The sequence below is a fragment of the Panthera leo genome, chromosome B3, assembly GCF_018350215.1.
Source record: "Panthera leo isolate Ple1 chromosome B3, P.leo_Ple1_pat1.1, whole genome shotgun sequence".
In the NCBI taxonomy this organism is placed as follows: Eukaryota; Metazoa; Chordata; class Mammalia; order Carnivora; family Felidae; genus Panthera; species Panthera leo.
The window spans coordinates 42,117,031-42,142,526 of record NC_056684.1 but is presented as its reverse complement, the minus strand read 5'-3'; the positions used below and the strand labels follow the sequence as shown (position 1 = coordinate 42,142,526).

At 45.8% G+C, this 25,496-nt stretch overlaps 1 protein-coding gene across 3 annotated transcripts in view; it reads left to right on the top strand.

The window, feature by feature from the left end:
• Positions 1-25,496, top strand: part of TLN2 (talin 2) — a 435,350-nt gene that overhangs the window by 321,608 nt on the left and 88,246 nt on the right. For all 3 annotated transcript variants that reach the window (XM_042941831.1, XM_042941832.1, XM_042941833.1), the window contains 10 exons: positions 441-560; positions 1,577-1,774; positions 2,832-2,971; positions 9,895-9,988; positions 11,881-11,970; positions 13,860-13,982; positions 15,467-15,610; positions 17,430-17,591; positions 23,626-23,766; positions 24,225-24,406. In XM_042941831.1, the coding sequence (XP_042797765.1) occupies positions 441-560; positions 1,577-1,774; positions 2,832-2,971; positions 9,895-9,988; positions 11,881-11,970; positions 13,860-13,982; positions 15,467-15,610; positions 17,430-17,591; positions 23,626-23,766; positions 24,225-24,406 (1,394 nt within the window). The remainder of the gene's footprint in view (positions 1-440; positions 561-1,576; positions 1,775-2,831; positions 2,972-9,894; positions 9,989-11,880; positions 11,971-13,859; positions 13,983-15,466; positions 15,611-17,429; positions 17,592-23,625; positions 23,767-24,224; positions 24,407-25,496) is intronic.

Sequence of the window (25,496 nt, the reverse complement as noted above, 5' to 3'; positions counted from 1 at the left end):
TGTCACAGAGAGAAATCAGCCACAGGCCTGCCTGTGACCCAAAGAATTCAAGGCCTCCTTCCACTTTGGTGGCCTCCACAGGGCTCTCAGGAAGGGGGCTCTTTGTGTTTCTTTTGGTAGTGGATATCTTTGTGGTAGAACCTGATGTAATATTAGAGAGTTCTGTGTTTGAGTCACAGAGCTGTGACAGCCTGGTGATGGGGTGCGCACGAGATGTACTATATCAGCGTGTCAGACCCTTTGCCAAGACAGGATGTTAACCCCAGTGAGAGGCCTAGAGGAGGTGATTGAATGGTAAACAGTGTCAGCTGGATGCTGGCAGATAATTTCCCGATCCTTTTCAGCTCTGCGCACTGTCACTGCTGGTTCCCAGCACATCTGCACAAGTGTTAGCGCTGAAACTACTCTCTTACAGACCTTTTCTCCCTCCGTGTATTCAGGTGGCCAAAGCCGTCTCACACTCCTTGAATAACTGCGTGAATTGTCTCCCTGGCCAGAAGGATGTGGACGTGGCCTTGAAGAGCATTGGCGAGTCCAGCAAGAAGCTGCTCGTGGACTCGGTGAGAGGTTTTTGCATTGAGAAGGGGCACCTGGGGGACTGGGCTCGCCGTAGGTGTGAGAGGAGTCTTCTCCTTTCCATGGGGTCTCAGAGCAGCTAACCTCCATTTTAGGAGTCCTGTTTTTCCTCTCAATTTGCCTTTCCTTGTTTGGCTTTTACATGAGCAAAGTTCCCAGGCGGAGCTTTTCAAGTTGACTTTTGCTTTGAGTCCTTGTTGCTGTTTGCTCTTGTATCCTCCCGGTGAAAACAGGAAAGGTGGGTATGTGATCATCTGACTTGTTATCAGGACATCACAGGCAGTCACAGGCAGGTGGTGGAGGGACATGTGTGTCCAGAACTCACTGAGAGAGCAAGCTGTCTAAGGATCTGCATCTTGGAGCCTGTTTGCTGTTTTGGGCACCCCTTTCAGTGGGGGCCTTTGGTTCATCCAACCCTTCTCTGCCTGGTGCCTGGCACATACCAGCTATGCAAGCCGTGTATGCAATATGACTAATAGAGCCTAGCCCTAACCTCTCTGGAACTTAGGGCAATTCTGCCAGTGATGCTTCTGGTCCACGTAAAAGCTGTGTTAGCAAAGGTTACTAATTGGTGGCTATTAATTTGGAAGAATAGGATTTGAGGTTTAATACAGCATCTGCTTTTGTGTTCTAGAAAGCTAAAGCTTTGAGAGGCTCCATCCGAAATAGAGTGATGGTTCAGAGCATGGATCCTGGAGTCAGATTGCCCACGTGTCAGTCCTGGCTCTGCTACTCAGGAGACCACAGCCCCTGAGGATAGACCATATTCGAATCCACTGTGTCTAGCATTGACTAGGTGTTCAAGTAAATTTCAGTGAATGAAATAACGTTGGTATGTTACAGGTCATACTTCACATAGGTGGGCTCAGACCAGAGCCTTTTCATTTAGGTGACTCAGAAATGCATCCCTGGAGAGCCCTCCTTCCCTCCATGGTGCCTTCCTCATTTCCACCACGCAAAGTAAAACTTCTTATGGAGCATGCCTTTCTTCCCCCTGCAGTTACCTCCAAGCACGAAGCCTTTCCAGGAGGCCCAGAGTGAACTGAACCAAGCTGCGGCTGATCTGAACCAGTCTGCTGGGGAAGTGGTCCATGCCACCCGGGGCCAGAGCGGAGAGCTGGCCGCAGCCTCTGGGAAGTTCAGTGATGATTTCGATGAATTCCTGGATGCTGGCATTGAGATGGCAGGCCAGGCTCAGGTGAGTGTGGCGGTGGCTGACTGGGGTTGACCCTCGCCTATCCTCTGATGGACTGTTCACCCTTGAGGGCCCGCTGGACAAACAGGAATAGGGAACCTGTCAGCAGACCACACCGATGCGTTCTTTCCTGCTGCTTAGGAAACTCTGTGACCTCACAGGCCTGGCATTCCTAAAGATGCTATTAGCTTATGTGTGAAATGCTTCTTAGAGATGACGGATAACTTTTCCCACGATCATGCAGCAGCGTTCATGGTTTATTTCTGCTTTTTGCAGGGAGGGCAGCTCTGTGTCCTGTGCTTCATAGGTCGTATAATATGGTGAGAAATCTTGTGTTTGAGGTTCACTGGGCCCATTTGAGGAGATTGTGTCTGATGCTAAGTGTCGAATGATTAAAAATTACCTCCTTGAGATGAACAGATAAAACCCTTGTTCAGAACAAGGGGACATGACTGGTCTGGTGTCAGCTTGCAAAGCTGTTTTTTCTTGAGCTCCTGTGAACTGCCTAGAGGAGACACCCCGGGGTGTTGCTTGCTGTGTTATCTACAAATGGTTATTTCTCGGGTGGTAAGTAAGCCAGGTGAGAAATGAGACTTCTCTCAAGTCAGGAACTTCTAGGCTGCAGTCAGCTCTGAATATCTAGACAGTGGCAGTCGTTTGTGCCAGGCCGAGATGTACGAGCTGCTCGACAACTCCAGCATTGTTGAGCGGGATGCTGGAATCCTGGCCTGGTCTGTGAGCTGGTGTGCATGTGCTCTCTCTCCCTCTCTCTCCTTCCCTCCCCCACTTTTAATGCCTGCCCTTGTGAGACAGCACATCTCTCTGCTGACCCAGTTGGGGCTGGATTTCTGTCCTGTTGCGTGCATCTTGGTCAGGGTATCTGTTTGGGGGAGAGTAGACACTGGGCACCGTCTCGACCATTCAGGCCTCTGCAGACTCACCGGGCTACATGCAGTCTCCATAACTTGCTTCCATTCGAACATGGTACTCCTGGCTCTCTGAATGCCTCCCGGGAGAAATGGACAGTCCCTAATTACTCTGCCTCCTTTTGACTTTCCAGACAAAAGAAGACCAGATCCAAGTGATTGGAAACCTCAAGAATATCTCTATGGCATCCAGCAAGCTGTTGTTAGCTGCCAAATCTCTCTCTGTAGATCCAGGAGCCCCCAATGCAAAAAATCTCCTGGCTGCTGCCGCAAGGTAAGAAGGGAAACAGAATGTGCTTTCGTGTGTGCTTAAATAATGTCACTGTTGTAGAGCCGTGCCTGACATCCTGCTGCGCTTCTGTCGCTGAACAGAGACGAGGTGCTGTTTCTCTATTGTCAGAGGTAGAGTCGTGACTCTGGCATTTGATTAAACTGGCTTATTTTCATGTGCTTTTCCCCACTAAAGAGGTCTTCTGTCTTCTACAGCCTTTCAGCTTGCTTAGGCTTCAGGCCCCCATTGATTTATAAACATGATGGCTTAAATAGACATTTTTAAAGTAGTGTCATATCTTTGGGATTATGAATGTAATATATGCCCACTGGAAAAAAAAATGAGAAAATATTGCAAAGTACAAAAAGCCCACAACAGCCAACGACGCCTTCAACATTTCTTGAGCGCTTACTATGTGCCTGGCATTGATGTTAATTAGATGGATTTAAACATAATCTGTTTGTCACTTGCAGAAGGGCTCCAGTTTAGGATGAATGGGGTAGGGGTGGGAGTAAATTGTTTGGGGAGAAATATTAAAACGTGAGCCTGAGTTCGGGATGTTGTCCGTGTCCTGCTTTCCCGTTGTTTTCACCCGAGGAAGCGGTTAATACAATACAACATCTGTTCTACGGCCACTGTGGCTCCCTAACGGGTGATTGAATGCTGGTACGTGGAGAAAGTGCAGTGACAGCCCAGGCAGATTTTGTGTAAGCAAACCCACACTCATTTTCCTGAACCAAGAGAGTAGGGTGTTGCATGTTTCTCTGGTCCTGTAGGCATGCATGTTTTCGTAGCATTCCTTGACATAACTTGATACATAGGAAAGCTAACAGCAGGAACAGATGAGATGTGGGCAACTAGAATATATAGCATAATTGGAAGCCTTTTCAAAATGTGAAGATTAGTGATTCTTTTCTTTTTTTTTTTTTAAACGTTTATTTTTGAGACAGAGAGAGACAGAGCATGAACAGGGGAGGGTCAGAGAGAGAGAGGGAGACACAGAATCTGAAACAGGCTCCAGGCTCTGAGCTGTCAGCACAGAGCCCGCCGTGGGGCTTGAACTCATGAACCGCGAGATCATGACCTGAGCCAAAGTCAGACACTTAACCGACTAAGCCACCCAGGCGCCCCGAAGATTAGTGATTCTTAAAATGCATAGCTTGAATTCTGCTTCTCAGTTTTTCTTTTTAAACTTGACTTTGCTTGCTTATTGGTTTTTTTCATGTCTTTCTCCTGGGTGCTCAGTGCCTGTCTCTTCAAGCTAAGTTCAGAGTCAGAGCTGAATTCTAGTCCAGGCTCGAATGTTTGGCACGCTTGGTTACATTGGCTGGAGTGCTCAACCTGCCTAAACTTTCCCATCTGCAAAATGGGGGTATGTGCTACATCATCCTTAGGTTCTTGTCCATTCTCAGTATTAAGGTATCTTGGTGATAATGGTTAAAACCTGTCTTGTCCTCTCTTGGCTTGTAGTGCTTTTTTTTTTTTTTTTTTGGCAGATGGTGAGGCAATTAGATAATTTTAGAGAATTTCCCTTGAAAACACTTATCCTTAGGTGTATATACTTTAGCTTCAAACTATAGTGAGAGCCACTAGGAGTGGGAAAAAAACCCTCCCCTCTCCCCACCTCCATCTTAGGCTTTGTGACTGTGCCAGTGAGTGAGTGCCCTCCGAAGGCAGGGGATGAGAAAGGAAGGAGTGATGGCTCCTCTGTTGAGCAGCTGTTTCTCATATAAAACCCTCTCTTGATTCCTCTTTTTCCTACAAAGACCCTTTGGATAAGGCAACTGATGTTTCCAGGTATCCGAACTCAGACGTTTTTCATTATCTTCAATTTTTTGCGTCGTTTCAAAATTATAGTTTCCAACTTAGAACGCGCTGTTCACTTTCCTAAATTATGGGAAGAAGGGGAGAGTGTAAATTGAAAGCCAGATAAGGAAGGAAACCCAGGCCCTCAAGGAATATTGCTGCTGTCCTGGCTCTGTGGGTCTGAAGGCCCCCTGGTGGTGACATTGAGGAAGGGCCCCGGAGACCAGGTGATAAAGCTTTCCTTGCCTCTGTCCTGGCTTTCAGCGTTGACAGGGAGTTCCCAGCCTGATGGTTTCATAGCCAAGTACGTGCTTTAAAACCATCACGTGAAATGATTGTGCTGGCACATTGTCCTTGGCTTTGTGGCACATGTTGGGAAGCTGTGCTCCTTGAGGTTTCCCAGTGGAAACTTCCTGCCAGATTTCCTGAGTCAGGCAAGCTCCCTTTTGGAGGTAAAGCTCTGCACAGCTGGGGTGCATGCATTCATTCATTCATTCATTCATTCAGCTAGCAGATTTTTCCCAGATGCCTGCTATGGGCTAGGTCCAGCCTTGGATGCTGGGCTCACACCGTGAATACAACCGGGATGGCCCTGGTAGAGTTAGAGCAGAGGGCACACACACACACAGCATGCTCACCCCCTTCCATCTGGACTTGGCAACAACCCTGCATGTAAGTGCCCTTGGAGTTAAGAACCACATATCTTATTGCCACTGCCCTCCCTATTCTTGAGACACCAAGCCCTGCCTGTGTGTCATGTGGATGACACAGTAGCCCCAAAGATGCCATTGTGAGGACCCAGACCTGGACCAACTCAGCCCTGTCCTGCTCCTGGGTCAGCAACCTTGAATCCTGTATTCGTTATGGTCTCCAGACTCTTTCTTCTCTGGAAGAGCAGTTGAGTATGACCTTTTCCTTTGTTCTCCATTCTGCATCAGAGCCCAGGTGCATTTGAGGAGCCCAGTCCTTTGGTTTTTGACGCTTAGTGGGGATGAAGTCCTTTTCTGTTCAGTGCCCAGTTTGTTTATCTTCTTCCTGTATAGTTGGTGAGCTCAGACTCTCCTCTGATGAATTGGGTAGAGCTGGAAACCCTTTGTCAATCATTCGTCAGCTTTTTCCCTGACCAGGGGCTGGTCTGATGCTCCCTGAACTTAGCCAAAGAAAGGGAAAACCAGGTTGCAGTTGCAAAAGGTGGGGGGAACATCATACCTCTAAGCACCTCCCCTCTATCACTGCTCACACCACAGTCACCCTGGCCAGGACAACTCCCAGCTGAGAAAACTTTACGCCCACCACTGCCAGCTTTGGGACCCAGCCAGTCTTTCAGCTGTTTTCCTGTCCCCTGAGGGTTTCTTAGAACTTTGTGAGTGATTCCTCTTCCTGGGCTGCCCTTTGTTTTGAGGTTCCTGCCAGGCAGGCTTCCTCCTGTCTCCAGACACAGTGAAAAAGGATCACCCAGCAAGCAGCACTTCCACACTATGAAATAGGAAAATATAAACTAGGCCGTGTGTTGGTCTCCTCCAGAATGTTCTGTTTCCTTTTTCCAAATCCGGATCTCACTCAGGCCTGACTTCTCCGATTGCTGTGGCCTCCCTGGAGCTCTCCCTTACTTGAAGAACCTGTGTCCTCTGTCAGTGCTGCCTGCGAGCCCAGAGTGTATCTGGCCTCTGGGAGGTTCAGGATCCTGTCTGACGTGCTATCCCCATCCCTGCTTCCTTTGGCTCACCTTCTTTGTGCCTTATCTGTTCATTATCCTGCCTCTCCAACCGGATTGCAATCACCTTGGTTTCCTAGAGAGACAAACTACATTGTTATTTTTTTTAATTCTCATGCCTTATGCAGAGCAGGACCAGGGAATATGCACAGGTGGAATTTAGGGGCTCTTTCTCACCTTCTTAAGGACACTGTCGCTTAAGGAAGGGAAATGTCTGATGTTGCTCTTTTCCCAGCCAAGCTCCTTATTAGATGATTTGTGCTTAACAGATCATCAAAAGCACAAATTGGTCGATTGTCTTTCTTACTGCTGGCACATCTCCATATCTGTTTAAAATTTCCGGGCTGCCTGGGTGGCTCAGTCGTTTGAGCCTGCGACTTCGGCTCAGGTCATGATCTCTTGGTTCATGGGTTCGAGCCCTGCATCAAGCTCTGTGCTGACAGCTCAGAGCCTGGAGCCTGCTTCAGATTCTGTGTCTCCCTCTCTCTCTGCCCCTCCCCCACTCACGCTTTTGCTATCTTTCTCTATCAGAACTAAAATAAACATGAAAAAAGTAATAATAAAATTTCCCTCCAGAACTCCCAAACTAGTTGAATCAATTCAGTATCTCTAAACACTAAACAATGTGTAGGTTAGAGAGTCTTAACATCTGAGGTTATGGATTTCAGTTTTTTTCTAAAACTGAGAATGGCTAGATATGCCTAGATAAAGAACAAAATACAAGGAAACACTCACTACTTCTAGATGGTGGAATTTTGGCTATTTAACTTTTTTGTATTTAAAAAAAAACTGTGTAGCTTTAATCATTTTTTTAATTGCATAAAAAGATTACAAAAACTACAGGTTAGGCCTATACATTATGACCTTTAATGGGCACCCAGATTTCTCTTGTAGACTATACATTTATTGAGTCAGTCCTTTATCATTGCATATTTGGGGTGCCTCCAATTCTTTGATCTTATAACTCACTGCTATAATTTGAAACCTACAAATACTATTTATCACTGTCAAATCTGTGTAACCGTTTGCCTCTGGGCCACTCATTTTATTATTGGACTCTTTAATCCAGACTAAAATTGGGAAAAACAATACCTAAACCATGCTTCTTAGCCATGGACCATTCAGACCTCAGTGCTGTGCTGCACCTGTATGGATTATCCAATCACAAACCTTTGGTCTCTTGGTGTTTTTTGACCCCAAGTTTTTACTTGAAAATTTTTCACATCTGAAAAATAGTCAAAACAATAGGACAATAAACAGCTCTGTATTCTTTGGATTCATCAATCGTCAACAGTTTTTAATGGAAAAAATCTTTATGTGAAGACTAGGTTAAAAAAAAAAAAAGGCAGATAAACAGGAAACAGGGAAAGAAATAAGCTAAATGGAAAGCTTGTGTGATACGTAGAAATATCCTCCACATGATCATGTCATCACAGTCAAGGGCATTCTGTACCCTTTGTTATGCTCCTGCATGCCCACCTGTCCACTCAGAAGTATGTCTTGAAGCCTGCCACATGGAACATGGCGTTGGATCCCTGAGAGACCCATCTAGAGAAGGCGTCATGGACCACACCCTCCAAGATGCCCAGAATTAGATTGTCCTGCTCCCGGTTGTTTCTGTGTTGGCTTTGCACCATGGAGAACACAGCTGCTTCCTTACAACACCTTAATTAAACACCTTGCCCCCCACATAAATGAATTGCTAGAGTTCATCGTACAAAGACTATTTTGGGATTCCTTTGTGAGTTCAGGAATGTTTTTTTCCTCTTCCCATCCACCCTAGCTAAATTTAAAATTCAAAGCAGTATCTCCTCATCAAATAATTAAGCTGATTGCCTTTGTGCATTGGCAACATCATCGTCCATCAAATGCGATATTCTGTGGGAAGCTGCAAAGCCAATTTAATAAAATGAGACATCTTTTATATTAGGCCGCGTTAATGATGAACAGCAAGTGTGCTGTTTTGTTTTTGTTTGTTTTAAGTTGCCAGTTAGCTGCAGTGGTTAGTAACTATGAAGAGAATTGAGGGCCTGCCGGAGTGTAGACCAGTGATGATCCTACGGAAAAAAATGGTTGTGGATCTGACTTTGGAGGCAGATAGGCATGGGTTTGAGTGTTTTTGCTCCTTGTAGCATCCCCCTAGCGAAGTCTCTCCCATCTCTGTTTTTCTCGTGTCTAAAACACAGGCTATTCAATTTTAAGACTTACTTAGGATAAAAACATTGTGCTTTTGGCAAAGGGTTAGACACATAGGTCAATGAAATAGGGTCCAGAGGTAGACTCACATAAATAAGGCCCAGGGATTGTCCACAAAATTAGAAAAGCAAGGCCATGCAGAAAGAACAGCCATTTTCAGTGAAGGGTGCTGAAATAATTCGACTTGCATAAGCCACCCTCACCCTCACAGAAAAAGAACGTGGACCCATATTTCACACCTTATTAAAAAATTAAAATGGACTGTGTCTTTGTAAATGATCCATGGCCTAACCTCGGCAGGAGGTAAGCATAGGCTGCCCGGGAGAGGTGGAATCTTTGCCAATATAGAAAAAACTCTGAGCTGCCTCTGAAGTTCTAAGAAGAATAGAAACACGTGTAAAATCACACGAGTCTTTAATTCCTGTTAATGTTAAAGAAAAGAGCTATTTTAAACAATAATTTGGGGATAGCTTCTAGGAAGTAGCAAATCTTGTAGAATTTCATGGAAAGAAGAGATTTTAAAATTATAAGCACAGTTTACTATATGCCCGCTACGTTTTAAGATACATAAAACCTTCCAAATGATACAAAGACTATCCCAAATAGCCTAGCTCAGATCATCTTATTCCTTATGGGCTGCTAATGAAGGATATTTTAAAACAGTGTTAATATGATTTCTTTGCTATTTGCAACTTGGTTGTAAATTCTTTCCTGTGAATATGTTAAAAGATAGTCCTACTTTCTTAAAATAACTATTAGTACCCTTTAAAGGGAAATCAAATGAATAATTACAGGCAGAGTGGGGGCACTCATTCTATCTTCCCTGGTTGTGGTTTATTTTGGTCATTCAGAGCCTTGTAGAAGAGCCCGCATGGAGACCCCATCCTTTAATTTTTTTGAATGTTGACTAATTTTGGGGAGAGAGAGAGAGCCTGAGCAGGGGAGGGGCAGAAAGAGAGACACAGAATCCAAAGCAGGCTCCAGGCTCTGAGCTGTCAGCACAGAGCCTGACGCAGAGCTCAAAACCACAAACCATGAGAGATCACTACCTGAGCCGAAGTCAGACACTTAACTGACTGAGCCACCGAGGCTCCTGGGACCCCATCCTTGACAGTGATTTACTTGTATTTTTGGTGAACCAGAAAACAGTGTTGGGGAAATGTTGGTATTCACAGAACAAAACAAAACCCTTTATCTGTTTCTGTCCCAGAGCTGTGACAGAGAGCATCAATCAGCTGATCACGCTGTGCACCCAGCAAGCTCCTGGCCAGAAAGAATGTGATAATGCCCTGCGGGAGCTCGAGGTAAGTCCCTGTGAAGGCTGCTGGGGATTTAAGAGTGTGTGGCTCTCTGTCCTTTCTGGAAAGGGTCAGTTTCTTCTCCTCTGTTCTTGCCCTATATCCTTCTTAGAAGACTATTGGGGCCAGAGTTTCAGTCCGAGTGGGAAGGAATCAAAATTAGATTTGGTAGGAGTATCATTTCTGCTTCCCCTTTTTCCACTAGGATGAGGGTTAATTTGTTCAAGGATTCTCTATTTCAAATAGGAAGAGGCCTGGGTGCAGGCTGAAGATGGGCACTTTCCACCTGAAAAGTTTTGGAGTTGTTACTCTGGGGCAGGTGGGAGAAACTTGGATAGATGTTCTTTTTGAGTAAAAATGACTTTCCCATTCATTTTATGTTAGTCACTGTAGGGGGCACATGAGTGGAAACCCAGAAGTAACACCTATTATAGGATCAAGGCGATGGCGGGACCCCTAGTGGCCCAGAACACAGTGTGGGTGCTCTTCAATTTATATTCAGGCTCAGGGTTTATTTATAATGGAGAATTCATGTCTGCCTGTAGCATGTATGTGGGTAAACGGAAAATCAACGTGCCTACTTGTATGTAAAGCAGTCCTAAGCAGCGCACGTTATATTGAAACAGCCAAAGAGATAACTCAATAGATAGGAGTTGGTTGTACCCCATGTACCTTTAGTTTTCTGGATGATTAGCATGGGAACACCCACCATGCTTCTGCATGGTTTGATCGAGGCCCAGTCTGCTGGGGACTATAGGCCAGGGTGCACAGCTGGAGGTGAGAAGAGGCTTGTTACCACTGGCCTAAAACATTCTGAAAACAGTGGAGGCTGTTCCCTACATTGAGTAGATTACTGCCCTATCCTGGTCTGTTCACATCCACAGATAGGATATGTGAGCTGGGTCTAAGATCTGTGGGCCCAGATGCAAATACTCTGTCCTTTCACTGTATCCTTGGTTGCCAAAATTAGGACTCTTTCAGGGTTGCTGTGACTAAAACAGTTTTTATTGTGTGAAGAGTGGGAGGAGGATCTTGAATGAAATGAACTTCTTTATGCTGCCCTCTTTCCTGAGATCTTTAACTTAGTAACTCAGCAGTTCCCACCATGACGTCCCCAATCCTTGGTAACTCAACGACGGTGTCTTTGTTGGCTGTGCCCGCAAAGGCTGCTGGGTTCTAATGTACATTCTCCCTCACTGGAGAGGAGGCTGGGTGGCTACATCCCCAGACTCGCCTCCCCTGGAAAATTCCCTCGTATGTGTCGGGGATAATTACAATCTGAGAGCTAGCGAAGATTTTCACTGGACTGGAGACAAAGGAGCAAGCCCCATACCCGGCTCCTTGATGGATACCTCAACAGGAGTGAATATTTTCTATATTTTGTGAATTAAAAATAAGTGAACCATCTCAGTGGACAGTTTGGAAGGGTTACCTTTCATGCCTACTCATGAAAAGCTTCCAGAACTGAAAACTAAGGGTTCTCCTCATGAAGTAGAAATGAGTTAACGTGTCCTTGAAATTTAAACTCCTTGGAATTATTCAGCAGAGAAATTGTGCTAATTGACTATTGTCGTGCATTAGCTTTTAGATTTTCTTAAGAAAAAAATCTCTCCCTTTTGTGGATACCATGATTCTCCTCCAAATGTGTGAACAGGAGACTCTCCTCTCTGTCGAAGCTAACCTGAGACATCCTCCTCCTTGCCGTCTATGTTTTTGTTGCCAGCGGAAAATCTGAAGTCACAGATAAAACTCTTTAAATTCCTTTCAAGAATCTGGAGACATGAGTGATCATGACCAGAATTCTCTGTAGGGAGGGGAAGTTGTTAGTTCATATGATGTTGGATTTCTCTTATTCTGTAACACTGGCTTGCTTTTGAAGTTGTGTTTTCCTTCTGTAGACTGTCAAGGGGATGTTGGACAATCCTAATGAACCTGTTAGTGACCTCTCTTACTTTGACTGCATTGAGAGTGTGATGGAAAACTCCAAGGTAAGGCTGTCTGTGCTGTTAACATTCCTCCTCATTGTGGGGAAAAATCTAGATGGTTTTGTATGTATCTGCCTGCAGCCACTCTGTGTGACTACATCATCATGAAGCCTCACCATGAAGCCCTTTGCTCAAATGCTTCTTAAACTTGGCTGTGCCTCAGAATCACCTAAGGGTCTTGTTAAACACAGATTACTGGACCTTACCCCCGAGTTTCTGATTCAGTAGATCTGAGGTGGGGCTGAGATTGTGCATTTCTGACGAGTCCCCAGGTCCCTGCCAATGCGGCCCACAATAACACTTTGAGATACAATGATTAGACCATATCGTGGATGAGTCTTATGGTGAGTCGAATCATAGATTTCTTTCATTTGGGACCAACTTGCAGGGGAAAGCCTGTCAGTTAACCTTGGCTTTTATGAGACCCTCTTGTGTGTTCTTTTTGCCATCCATTCATGGCATGCATTCTTAAGGGGACTGAAAAACTCGGAGTTTTGTGGGGGAGGTAGGAGGAATGGAACATCTAAATAATACAGTCGTTTGTGTCCCCACCCCCTGCTAAACCTTAACCTTGCTCAACAGAATCTTATTTCTTAGTATTTATTTGGATATGGGTGGCAGTTGCGGGTGGGGAGGCTAAATAGACTTCTCCGTGGACCAGTAATGATGGCTTAAAAGGTTGAGAAACACTAACTTGTGATGGTAATACCAGAGTTGTTAAGAATGCTTCAAAACCACATTACAATGAAATACAAGTGAGAGAAACAGATAATGAGCAGCTGGCAATGCCAAGTTCGTGCTTGGAGCACAAGTGTGTGTTTGTCTACATCAGTCTTATGTTAGCTCTGGGGACATGGGGACACATCTGTGTTGTGATGTCAGGACTGGCTTGCTGTGCATTGGGTTGAGACTAGAATTTGCTCCATCCAGTATCCTTTATGGGATTATGGATTTCCTAGGCAGGCTGCATATGTTTTATATACCTTGAGCCAAAGAAACTCTTCCTTAAAGAGAGATACAGGGTTATGGAAAGGAAAATAACTCACATAACAATACCTTCTAACTTCTTTGTTTTGCAAGTCTTTATGTAAACTGGACTGTTTGGTATATCGAAGCATTTTTAGGGAATTTCTTTTTTTTTTTTTTTTTTTTTCATTCCACCATCTGTGACTCTGGAAAGTAGACTAGGACCTGTCCTCATGGGGCATGATGAGGCCCAGAGAAGACAGAACACCAGATATGGGGCAGGTGTCCTGCCTCTGCCCATGTGCCTTCTATGTGACTTTCTGTAGGATGCTTGACCTTTCTGGGTTAGATTTTAAATATTAAATTCCCTTTTATCTGTTATTTTAAAGACCTCTGGGAAAAAAATACATCAATGATTTTCAGAATAAGGGGAAATACTTAAAAAATTAGGAAATAGTCTTAGTGTTCAGATCACCCATGTGTGTGTGTGTGTGTATGTGTGTGTGTGTGTGTGTGTGTGTACTTTTTAACAAAAGCATATTTAAATTTTGCTGTCAATAAGTAAGTAAATAATATTACCTAGAGTATGTCTTCTGCTTCCTGGGTGTGACTACCTACAGTTTACATATCTGATTTTTATATTCTGGGAGCCAGCAGTTCTCAGTTTAGACCACTAACTCGTGGCATGCCCTATATAGATTTTACTTTATTGATTCGTGTGTTCTAACTATGTCTCTTTGAGATGTAGGTAACTTTTAGATGAAAGGTTCATACTTTCATTATTCACTTCTCTGTATGGAACAGAAATGATAGAATTCTCTTAAATCTCCTCTTAATGTGAATAAAGAAAAATAATGGCAAATACTGTCAATGAAGTGGCCTTGAATGTTAAGCTCAGAGAGTATCACTGGTTGGTTGTTTTGTAGGTTCTGGGCGAGTCGATGGCAGGGATTTCACAGAACGCCAAGACCGGGGACCTCCCTGCCTTTGGGGAGTGTGTGGGGATTGCGTCCAAGGCCCTCTGTGGGTTGACAGAGGCTGCAGCCCAGGTAAGGGACTGGCCCCCAGGCCCTATGATGCAGGCCTTCTAGCCTTAAGGCCTATGTCCTTTGCTTGTGTCCCATGGTACATTGTGGATACCGGGAATATCAGATGTCTGGGGTGGGGGGGTGGGGGGGGTGAGAATGGGGGAGCTCCAGCTGCAGGGGAGTACCAGATCCCTGTGGAGAGTGGGGCATGGGGGGGCTCCAGCCACAGCTCCTTCTCCAACCACCATCATAGAAACCATGGTAAGGGCGGAGGTTCCTGTGATGGCTGGGGCATTTAGACAAAACATCAGCCAGTTACCCCCCCAGGAACAGAGCAGCCTGGCAAGGACAGTGAGACCCTGAACACTGCAGACCCAGCATAAGGGTTCAGAGGCCAGATTTGTGTGTGTGTGTGTGTGTGTGTGTGTGTGTGTGTGTGTGTGTGTGTGTGTGTTGAAGACCATTTTTACAGATGAGTTGTTATGAGGAGAAAACAAATGGGTATTACATAATTCACATTCTCTCTGAAGCTTTAAAAATGCAAAAATCTTAGTCATGCTCTTTTTAGGATCAGAGGGAGAAAAAAATTAGATACCATCCTGCCAAGATGTGATCGGGCATGTTCCTTGCTTTTGTTCAACTGTCCTGTGCATCTCTGATAATTATTGGGCTCATGTGACTGAAGCTTCAAAAATTGTCAGCATTTACCTTGAAGGATTTGTCTCTTGACAATTACCTTGAGCCTGAAAGATTTTACTGAACCAAAGGGAAATATTCCCTAGTTTGGGGGATGAAATTATCTTGCCCCTCAAATCTCACAGGAAATGACTTAAGGTTAAAATTCCCGCTCACAGATTCATTGTCTGCCTGTGATTTGACTAACCCATCCAAAGGGTTTTAAAGAGAAGACCTTCTCTTAGAGCCTCTTGTCCTCTTAGAGAGCAAATACTGCCTTTTTTTGTTTGTTTGGTTTTGGGTTTTTTTGCCCTCTTGAGCCATCCTGCGCATTCTCCTTACTTACTATTGGAAATACGAGCCTAAACACTAAGGATGCATTAGGCTGTGAGACCAGAAACTTCTGTGCAGGACAGGCTCCAGGGTTGAGTGACCTAGCAGCTTCATGCCTTTGGTCTACACCCACTTTCTTGTGCTTCTCCCATCTTCCAGTCAAAGAGTCAACTTCACACGACACAGACTGGGTGCCCTTAGGCTCATAAGATGGCTACCAGCAGCACACAGGGCTGCCTTCATCCTTGTTCATGACCCATAGAAAAGCTTCTTTAGGCTTTCTTAGGCGCAGAGAGGTTTCGTTCCTAGAAGCCTACAGAAGACTCCTGCCACCATCGGCCCATGTATCCTTAAACCCTCACTGATGAGATTACCCTGACCACTGTGCACTAAGGAGCCCCTGAGAATGCTACATTTGCATTGCCAGGCCGTCGTCCCCTACAGGCTCATGTAGGAGCACAGACAGTCTGAGCTGTGGTTTCCCCCTCCATTTCCAGGCTGCATACCTGGTGGGCATCTCTGATCCAAACAGCCAGGCGGGCCACCAGGGCCTTGTGGACCCCATCCAGTTTGCCAGGGCCAACCAGGCCATCCAGATGGCATGCCAGAACCTGGTGGACCCCGGCAGCAGCCCGTCACAGGTAACCACGGGGCGTGGGTGTGAGGTCTGTGAGTCCTTAAGCTGTCCTAGGTGGGTAGGAGACTGTGAGAAACGAGTAAAGAATACTGTTCTCTCGGAGCTCGCAAAGTCAGGTAAACTCAGCACTGCCAATAACAACTCAGGAGCGTGAGGGGGTAGGGGGATATTGCAAAATGTGGTGAGTGTGCCAGTGTGTCAGTGCTTTGAAACGAGGTACTGGAGGCAGGAGGAGTGAAGTAATCACTGAGAGAGTCATCAGGAGTCTCATGATTTCATTCCGGTCAGAGGACGTAGGTGGAGTGCTCGTTCTGTGCTCAGCACTAGGGGTCAACACGAGGACCTGATCCCCTCTGCCCTGGCACCCACTCTTCTGGATAAAGTTTGGAAGATGGGATGGTCGGGGTGTGATGACAGCACCAGGGATGCACGGGGGAACAGGGGATGAACTCGGAGGGGCTGTCAAGGTTCACTTCACAGAGACGGTGGTACTGAGCCAGAATCCAAATCCAAAGTACACTAAGGACCCACAGAGGCATTTTAGGACTAGACCATACATGCAACACTCCTTACTCAAGTGTCATGGAGTCCTGTTCACTTACTCAAGCTGCGTGTGCTGAAGAAACAAGGCCTGGCCTGTAGGGCCCCCCGAGCCAGCCTGAGAGTCCCACAGCCACTGTGAACCCTGAGACAGGCCTAGTTGAGGCTGGAGAAGGACCTACATTCAGGAGGCAATAGAAGGGTCCTCTGACCTATAGCAGGCCTGAGAGCTGGCGTGGAATGCATCAGGGCACCTAACCTCCCAACCTGTCCAATAAAGGTCAAAGATGTGTTACCAAACTCAGCCAAGTGGATCGGGTGACTCACAAGAGCCATTGGGGTTGGGGGTGGAGCCTGGAAGATGCCCGGCCCAGACCCCTTAATCAGGTGCCCACAGTCCACCTGTGCATGAAGAAGGAGGTATTACACCTTGATGTTTATTTTCCTCCTCTAGACCTGGGCTCCAGTGTGGTGGCCACGCGCTGCTTGTGGCCATTAAGCACTCGCAACGTGGCCAGTCCAAGTTGTGGTGGGCTGTAAGTGTAAAATACACACTGGAGCTTGAAACTTGGTATGACAAGATTGTAAAATCTCAAATTCTTAAATCGATTACCTGGTGAAATGAAATATTGTGCCTCTATCAAGTTAAATAAGCGACCGAAATAAATTTCTCTTGGTTTTCTCTACTTATTTTAATTTTTTTATGTTTATTTTTGAGAGAGAGTGTGAGTGGGGGAGGGGCAGAGAGAGAGGGAGACACAGAATCTGAAGCAGACTCCAGGCTCTGAGCCATTAGCACAAAGCCCGAATCGGGACTCGAACTCGTGAACTTTGAGATCATGACCTGAGCCGTAGTCAGCACTCAACCAACTGAGCCACCCAGGCACCCTTTTGCTTATTTTAATGAGGCTACCAGAAAATTTAAAATTTCACGTGTCGTTCACATTCTCCTCGTGTTGGGCAGCACTGGCCTAGATCCTGGACCATTTGCCTCTTGGCTGGCCAAGGGTCATGAATCATAGCTGCCTGCATCTCCTTTAAGACTCTCTGGAGTCCAGCCCTCTCCCAGTAAGGAAGCATCACTTCCTTTCCTTTTGTTCGTTCTCTCTTGCTTAGTAATTCTTGTCCCCTGCTTTCTTGGAGTGACTTGGGGGCGGTGGAGCTAGACGCACATGTTGGAGTTACACAGATATGGGAGCTGAAGAGGAATCCAGGGCTCCAGACCAGGGTGGACTCCTTGGCACTGAGCATGGGATGCCCCAACCCAGCTCCACACTTTGCAGGTTCTGTCCGCGGCCACAATTGTCGCCAAGCACACCTCGGCCCTGTGCAACGCCTGTCGTATCGCCTCATCCAAGACAGCCAACCCAGTGGCCAAGAGGCACTTTGTCCAGTCAGCCAAGGAAGTCGCCAACAGCACTGCCAACCTGGTGAAGACCATCAAGGTAGGTTTCGGAGCTGAGACCTTCGTGACCCCTGTGTCACCTGTTGCCGACGGAAAAGATCTTTGCAGGATTTAAGCTCTTTGTCCCCTAAAGCTTGTGTCTAGTGAAGCTTCACTCCTGATTCAAATCACTAAGGAGGAGTCCTTTACTAATGGAGATACTTATCATGAAAAACCAACAGCCTTGGTCTCAGCTAACCTTCTTGGATAATGGGGGAGGGCGGCTCCAAATTCTGTACATGGGAAGCTTAGGGGCAGAAATCGGGAAGAGGTTGGCTGTGAGGGATTTGTTGGCACTATGCTTGGGTAGCAAATACCTTGGGTTTACTCAAACAGTGTGCTAATGTAGGGTGGTTTTGAGCTCATTTGCTGCAGGGAATTTCTGGTACAGGGTATACCATTTTTGGTACATCTATTGGGGCCTAGAGAGAAGGTGGAGAGGAGAAGGGAATGGGAAATTGTGGGAAGTCACTTTAAAAATTCAGTTTAATCTATCCTTTGATCTCTATTCTGTTTAAAGTTGTTTAAATGCTTGAAATGGAGTACTTGATTTTTAAAATAGAACGTCCCATGTTTCTATCAAGTTCATCTTTGTGTTAAAGGCCATGGACTGGCTGGGGGAGGAGCAGGGGCAGGGGCCCTTGTGAGGAAGGAATTGCAGCGGCTGGCCTCTAGTATTTCTAGGTGGGTGATCAAGTCACAAATCCTGTCTTCCCTGAGCGGGGACCAAGCTGCCGCTGGCAGCTGACCTTGTGGGGAAAAGAACCACAGCTGAACAGCAGACCACAGGCAAAGAGCCCAGGACCTCGCCCCCTAGATCCAAACCTCCAAAGGTGGCTGTTGTGGAAGGTGAGCAACCCCCATAGGAGGTTGGGGAAGCCACTGGAGGCTTAATATTTACTTAAAGATTGTCACATTCATTGAGGGAGGGTCACCTGCTTTGTTGTCGGGCAAGCCCAGGAGTAATGGGACTTTCCCCTGTCCTCTCCAGAGGATAGGGTACCACGCCCCTCATTTTTCTAGCACTACGCAGAGCCACTTTAATAACATGGAGAAGTCCATCCACAAGCTGAGCCAGCCAGAAGCAAAGGGGAGAACACATAGCAAGCTGGCGGGGGAGAGCAGGGGGCACTTAGCCCTGTCAGCAGTTTCTTAGCTGTCTAAACAAAGAGCCTGCGTATTTGAAGACAATAATGAGATAGGTTGGAAACAAATTAAAGCCATGACCAGGTGCCCCTGGGATCCGGGCGGCAGCTTACCTTAATTACCATCATAGTTCATAGAAACTAAGAAAGCTTACATTTTTAGCTGCTTGCTTTGTACAAAGCCTGTTTCAAGTGTTTTGTGTGTATTACTCATCAATTCATACAAATCCCTTGTGCTTGTCACCCCCATTTTACAATCAGGACACTAGGAGCTAGCAGGTTAAGTGACTTACCCAAGGTGACCCAGCCAGTAAGTGGCAGATGGGAATTGCAGCCCAGACCTGGAGCCCCTGCTCTTTCCGCTCTCGATCCTGCTCTCACCCCAGCATCCTGTTCAAATCCAGCCTAACCTGGGAAGAAACATCTTGGTGTGTTTACACTCCTTATGTGCAAACTGGGGGTGGCAGGATGAAAGACAGCAATCGAGTTGAAGGGAGTGACATCATCGGTGCTTGCTGTATGATTAACTGACTTCAGTTAAGCTTGGCCATTTTCTGATCATTAGAAAACAGACTATATTTAGACGGACCACAGGAGGGAAAAAAGGAAGGAAACTGTTCTATAGAAATTCCTGGGAACCTTTCTTTTCTGTCTCCTCCTGGTATTAAGTCCTGACCTATCTCTGTATAAAGCATCTCTGCTAAGATCTCCTGTTCTTTTCAGATTCCCCTCACGGTGTCCAACCCTCTTTGCAATTCCCGGCGGCAAATGAGCTCTTGTGATGGCCTGAAAGATAGGCCTGTGCAGGAACATCAGAGGAGGGTACGGCGGGATCGTTAGGTGGGGAAGACGAAGGCCTCGCCTCTGTGAGCTCCCTGGGATCCAGTAGCAGTGCACAAGGAACAGAAATGAACCTAATGCCCCTCAACTGGCTGAAATGTGCTTGGTTTTGCAATTCCCCCTGGGGGGACGGGGCAGGATTGGCCAGGGACAATGAGCCTTGTTTTTAATTTACTCAGAGGAAAATGGTCATGGTCATTTCACTGCAGCTCACCACACTATATACTGAATGTGGATTTCCTATTTTAAGGAAGGGTTAAGAATCCTATCAGACGGCAAAAAAAATGAATATTTAATTCCCTAAAAGTTTAAAACAGCTGCCCTGGTAGCTGCATTTTGCTCTGTTTTAGGCCTCCTAGTGCTTCTCTTTTTCTTCTCACCGTGACAATGTGGCCAACCCTAAATCCCAGTTGCCGCATCTCTATAGGCACAAAGAAAGGAGGGGGACCCAGCCAGAGAGACACTGAAGACCAGGGAACAGACCTTTGTGATGGGTTGTCAGCACCCTAAGAATGTGTGCCTCCGGGAATCTTAAACTGCTACCAAGGGCGTTCTTTAAAATCCCAAAGCTTGGCTCAGCAAGAATAAATTATCCGCACCCTCCTCCCTGGCAGGTTGCTCTAAATGCCAGACACGTTAGAAGCACACAGACCCCCTCCCCACGGTCGCTGTCTTTCCATTGGTCACCCCACAGAGGTCAGCTGCTTGTCTTTCTTCATTCAGCTCATTACCTAGTCTTAAATCACAGATGTGGAATGGAATGCTGTTTTAAATGTGCAGTCGCTCAGGTTTCGGTGCCAGGTAGAAGTTGTACGACAGCTTTTACTCTTCTGAGAAGTGAAAGCGTGGCCTTGAGTCTGACAGCGGAGTTGAAGCTCGGGTTTTGCGATGAAGCATTTCCAGGGTGTACCAAAGATGCCCGATCAAGCTCTCATTAATCGATGTTGATCTTGTTGCTCATCTTTATGTTTGGATTGGTAAAGTAGGTTTCGTTGTGTTTCGTTTCGTTTTGTTTTCAGAAGAAAAAGGGAAAAACTTCGTGGGTTTCTCTTCCTCCTTATTGCCTTTGTCCAAGCTCAGGAGAAAAGGGAGGCAGATGTCACAGGCTGTCATTTGAGGCCTGAGCCTGGATAGCATGCCAGTCTCTGGGTGTTGGTTTTATCATCTAGAACATTAGGGATTTGTGATTAAGGTCCCAAATCTTTAAGGTCTTAAGGTCCCTCCCAACCCCCTAAAGTCCGTGAATGTTTGATTCCGGTACACGTGCAGGAATGAGGTCTCCCAGACTCCTGTGAGATTTTGCTAAGAGAACATTCAGAGGAGCTGGCCCAGGGGTCAAGAGTGTCCTTGTCCTGATGGGGCCTAGGCATTTGACTCGGTGACTTCACCCCCTTCATTGTTGCGATTGGGGTACTAGACATTCTGTGACATGGAATGTCTACACGAAAACTGTCACGTCTGCTTAAAATTTCACCAGTGAGCAGATTTGCATATTCAGGTTACTTGCGTGGCTCAGCCATCCCCAGAGTGGAAGAGGCATTCAGAAATGACATAATATCTGTGTAAACCATCCTTTCTGACGCTAAGTGCTACCTCCAGCGGAAATAGCTTTTCCTTTTTTTTTTTTTTAATGTTTTATTTATTTTGAGAGAGTCCGAGTGGGGGGAGGGGCAGAGGGAGAGCGAGGAGGACAGAGCATCTGAAGAAGCCTGCTCAGCGCTGACAGCTGCGAGCCCAGTGTGGGGCTCCAACTCATGAACCACGAGATCATGACCTGAGCCGAAGTCAGAGGCTCAACCAACTGAGCCACTGAGATGCCCCTAGCTTTTCCTTTTTGAAAATGAAAAAAAAAGTGGTTGACGTAGCTTGGCCCACCGTTCCACATTATTCAAGGTCCTGTCCCATGAATAGCAGTGGGCTGCGTGATGTGTGATTTTATTGTCCAGGCTCAAAAAATATATGTCCTTTCTTCACCTCTTGGTACAGTTTATGAAACTGCACAATTAGAAAACTGCTTCTTGGGATTTACCTCGGCTAATCATCTTTGCATTTTGAATAACAAGTTCAAGTAAAGAAAGGTTGCTGGCTTGATCGGATGTCTGCCTTCCTAACAGGCTGAGACGATTGTGGGAGGTAGAAAAGGGGTGGGGAAAAGTGTGGGGAGGTAAGAACAGGAGGCATGAGCATCACTGAGGGGAGGCTTGGCATCTTCCATTGAGCTAGAAGCCACATCATCCCAGCTGAAGGCGGTGGCATTGGCCACTGGTGTGGCTGGGATTTGAGTTCCTTTGACACCGAAGACCACTTCTGCCATCTGACTGTTATGCTGCTTGCCTGTGCTGGGGCCACTCCTGCCCCGGTTCCTGCTGTGTAATACCCGCCCTGCCTCCCAGCGTATCCTCATTGCTCTGAAGGCTGGCGGGGCCTGACTCAAGGAGTCAATGGTGTTGATAGTGTAACAAGACGAGAGTAACAAGACACCATGCAGGTCACCAGTGCTAACTCCACATTGACTGAGCACACGAGTGGCAGTTAGAACAGAGGCCATATATGTGAGCCAGAGATGTGAGCAAGCACATAGGGTTGCTCTTGGGTCTGGAAGATTGGCAGAATTGGTGAGGTTAGAATAGGGGTCATTGCCTATGGATGAGCAGAGGCAAGGCATGCATGGTATTAGTGATGATGGTAAATTAGCAGGGCTCACGGGAATTCTTCTGAAAATGTTAGCATGGTGGATGCGTAATTATTGTCCCCAGCAGCCAGGGCTTGATTGGAATGTAGCTGTTATTCAGAAATAGCCTTTATCGCGTACGTGCCTGTCTACTCTTGCCTTCCTGAAAAATAGAAACGCTCTCATCTCAGATCTGGTTTGCTTCATAATGCTGGTGCCTCTGTTTTTTTGTGCACTAATTGTCCAAATTGGCTTTTATATATTGCTCATCACAGTTGAATTAAAAGTTTAATTGGCCATCTAATGGAGAAATTTACGTTCTTCTACAAGTATAACTGCCTTTTCAAAAGTAACCCTTTGCCTAGAAGAAGGGATACTCTCACTGGATCACAGGCTTTCTAACAGTCTTGTTCTTCAGAAGGTAGGGTCTAGGTTTGGAGAACCTCAAATTCAAGTGTTAACCCTTTATCAGGCAGCCTATCACGGATCACAAACTACATTCCTGGATTCTTCTCATCTGGGCCATTAATCAGCAGTGTGACTGATGAGTCACTGCCACTGTGTTACCTGCTACTATTTTTTTAAAAAAGCTCTTGAAGCATAAGATGGATAGAAAGAAAACACATATTGTAGGTACAGAGTTCAGTGAACTTAAGTTGAATACACGTAGGGAGCTATAGCCAGATCAAGACAGAACTTGGCCAGCCTACAGAAGCCCTCTGTGCTCCTTAGTCTCACCTGCTGTGAAGGGTCACTTGATTGCTAACACCTTACATTAGTTTAACCTCTTTTGTGCTTGCACAAATGGAATCATACAGTAAGTACATTTTTGCAACTGGCCCCTGTAAATATATGTTAGTGAGATTTGCCGATGTTGTTGGAGGTAGTTCTGGTCCATTCCTTCTCATTGGATTCCATTTTGCTCATTTCAAAATGGCAGATATAGAACCCCTACCTCCATCATTCTCTCAGGGGTATTCAGGTAAAAGTTAGAAAAAGTTGAAAGTGCTATACAATGTAAAGTGTTTTTATAACTTGGGAGGGAATAGACTTAGAGTGAAAATGGAGGGAAAGAGCCCAAGGGTTATAGTCTGAAAAGTGGGGAAGAAAATGGTTCAGCTTGAAGGTCATATGAGTGGGAAATTGATGGACTTTGAGGTCAGGTGCCTTCTGAGCTACATACTAAACTTTACTTCTTATAATTGTTAATTGAGTCCCTCTGCTTGATGGCGTGATCTCTCCAATTACTTATTTAGGAATTCCCCTAACATTTTCATTATTCCCATTAAACCACGTTCTTCCAATAGGAGATGATTACCGTGGCCACAAGCAGTTTGTGCATTTCAATGGGCTAATGTCTCTGTGTTTTCTCCCATCAGGCCCTGGATGGGGATTTCTCTGAAGACAACCGCAATAAGTGTCGCATTGCCACTGCACCCTTGATCGAAGCTGTGGAGAACTTGACAGCTTTCGCATCCAACCCCGAGTTTGTCAGCATTCCCGCCCAGATCAGCTCCGAGGTAGGGATCTTAGCAGCAAAGGTAATATTTCAGTCTGTGGCTAGTTTATGTGGCACTGAATGAGCATGAACAGTTAAGAGCTCCAAAAGCCCTGTCTTGTAGGACATTGTTGTTGTTGTCAATGATGATACGTGCCCAGAGTTCATGAAACTCAAGGTATGCACATCTTAAGTGGTAATGCCTTAATTTTATGTATTGAGAAAAATCTCTGTGCCTAAGTTTAGGGCTGATTCTTTCTTGGGATGTGCCACACTCAAAAGTGATATTTAAGGGCAAACATGGACCCAGGTCCCCACCATTCAGGCTCTGTGTGAACCAGTCTTCACGGTTTCCTAACCTCTGTGTCACTTTCTGAAGAACCCAGGTAGTGACTTGGGAAAGAAGGGACCTTCCAGGACCCAACTTGTTCACTTAATCTGTGCACCCTGCCCTCTGACCCTTCTGCTGTTTGCTCTCAGGGCTCCCAGGCACAGGAACCGATCCTGGTCTCAGCCAAGACCATGCTGGAGAGCTCATCATACCTCATTCGCACTGCACGCTCACTGGCCATCAACCCGAAAGACCCGCCTACCTGGTCTGTGCTAGCCGGACATTCCCACACCGTGTCTGACTCTATCAAGAGTCTCATCACATCTATCAGGTTAGTTTCTACTCTAGAAATTGCTAGGGGCCTGCATCTGAACAGGGCAGAAAGTAGATAAATCCAATGGGACTTGGGTTTCGTAGCAATGTACCTGATCATTATCATCATCTTTTCGTGTATCTCTTTGGGACCAGTGGTAGCACTGGGCACAATAGCTAACTTAAACACTTATTGTATGTCAGATCTGAACATTTTACCTGTATTACCGTATTTCATCATCATAACCTTGAAAGGTAAACACTGCCATTGTCCACATTTTACTGATGAGAGAATTCAGGCAGAAAGGACTTAAGGAGTATTTTCACAGTCACCCCCAGGCCTGATGGTTCTAGTCCCAGGGCTAGCCATTGTACTACATTGTCTATACCTAGGAGCTTAGGCAGAGAACACCACTATGTATTTAGCAGGATTTGAGGTTACCTTATTTGGCTAAAGAGGCAAAAAGAATATTCCAGGTCCCACAGTAACTCTGGACATCTCTGAACTCCTTGGCAATAGAATGAACCTGAAAAATCCCCAGAGTCAATATAACATCTCTAAGTTGGCCACATACCCCATAGCATGGAATGCATCCTTTTCCTTTGGTTATACTTTGTTTTTCGATTGCTTTTGAAATTCAGCACCATGGTTCTCTTAATGCCTCACAAAGTACAATCCACTAAATATTTGAACTCCTACCACAGGACTTTGTAAATAGTATATAACATAGAGAGTATAGTATGTTTACAGTGGAAATCACACTGACCTTTTTATAATACAAAGGTTTTTATTTATAATATTATTTATAGTATTAATTTATAAATATTCACGTAAGCCAGTGAAGTCAAAATTGTTTGATTAGCAGTTGTCTGTCGCCAGCCTGAAATGAGGAACAGCATCCTATCCTTCTCACTAGAAACAGAGTTAGCACAAGTGTTAAATTAAGAAATTCATGGGCTATGCAGAGAGGCCTTTCCAAGCAAGAGTCAAGGATTCACTCCTTTTTTTTTTTTTAATTTTTTAATGTTTATTTTTGAGAGAGAGACAGAGCTTGAGTAGGGGAGGGGTAGAGAGAGGAAGACAGAGACTCTGAAGCAGGCTCCAGGCT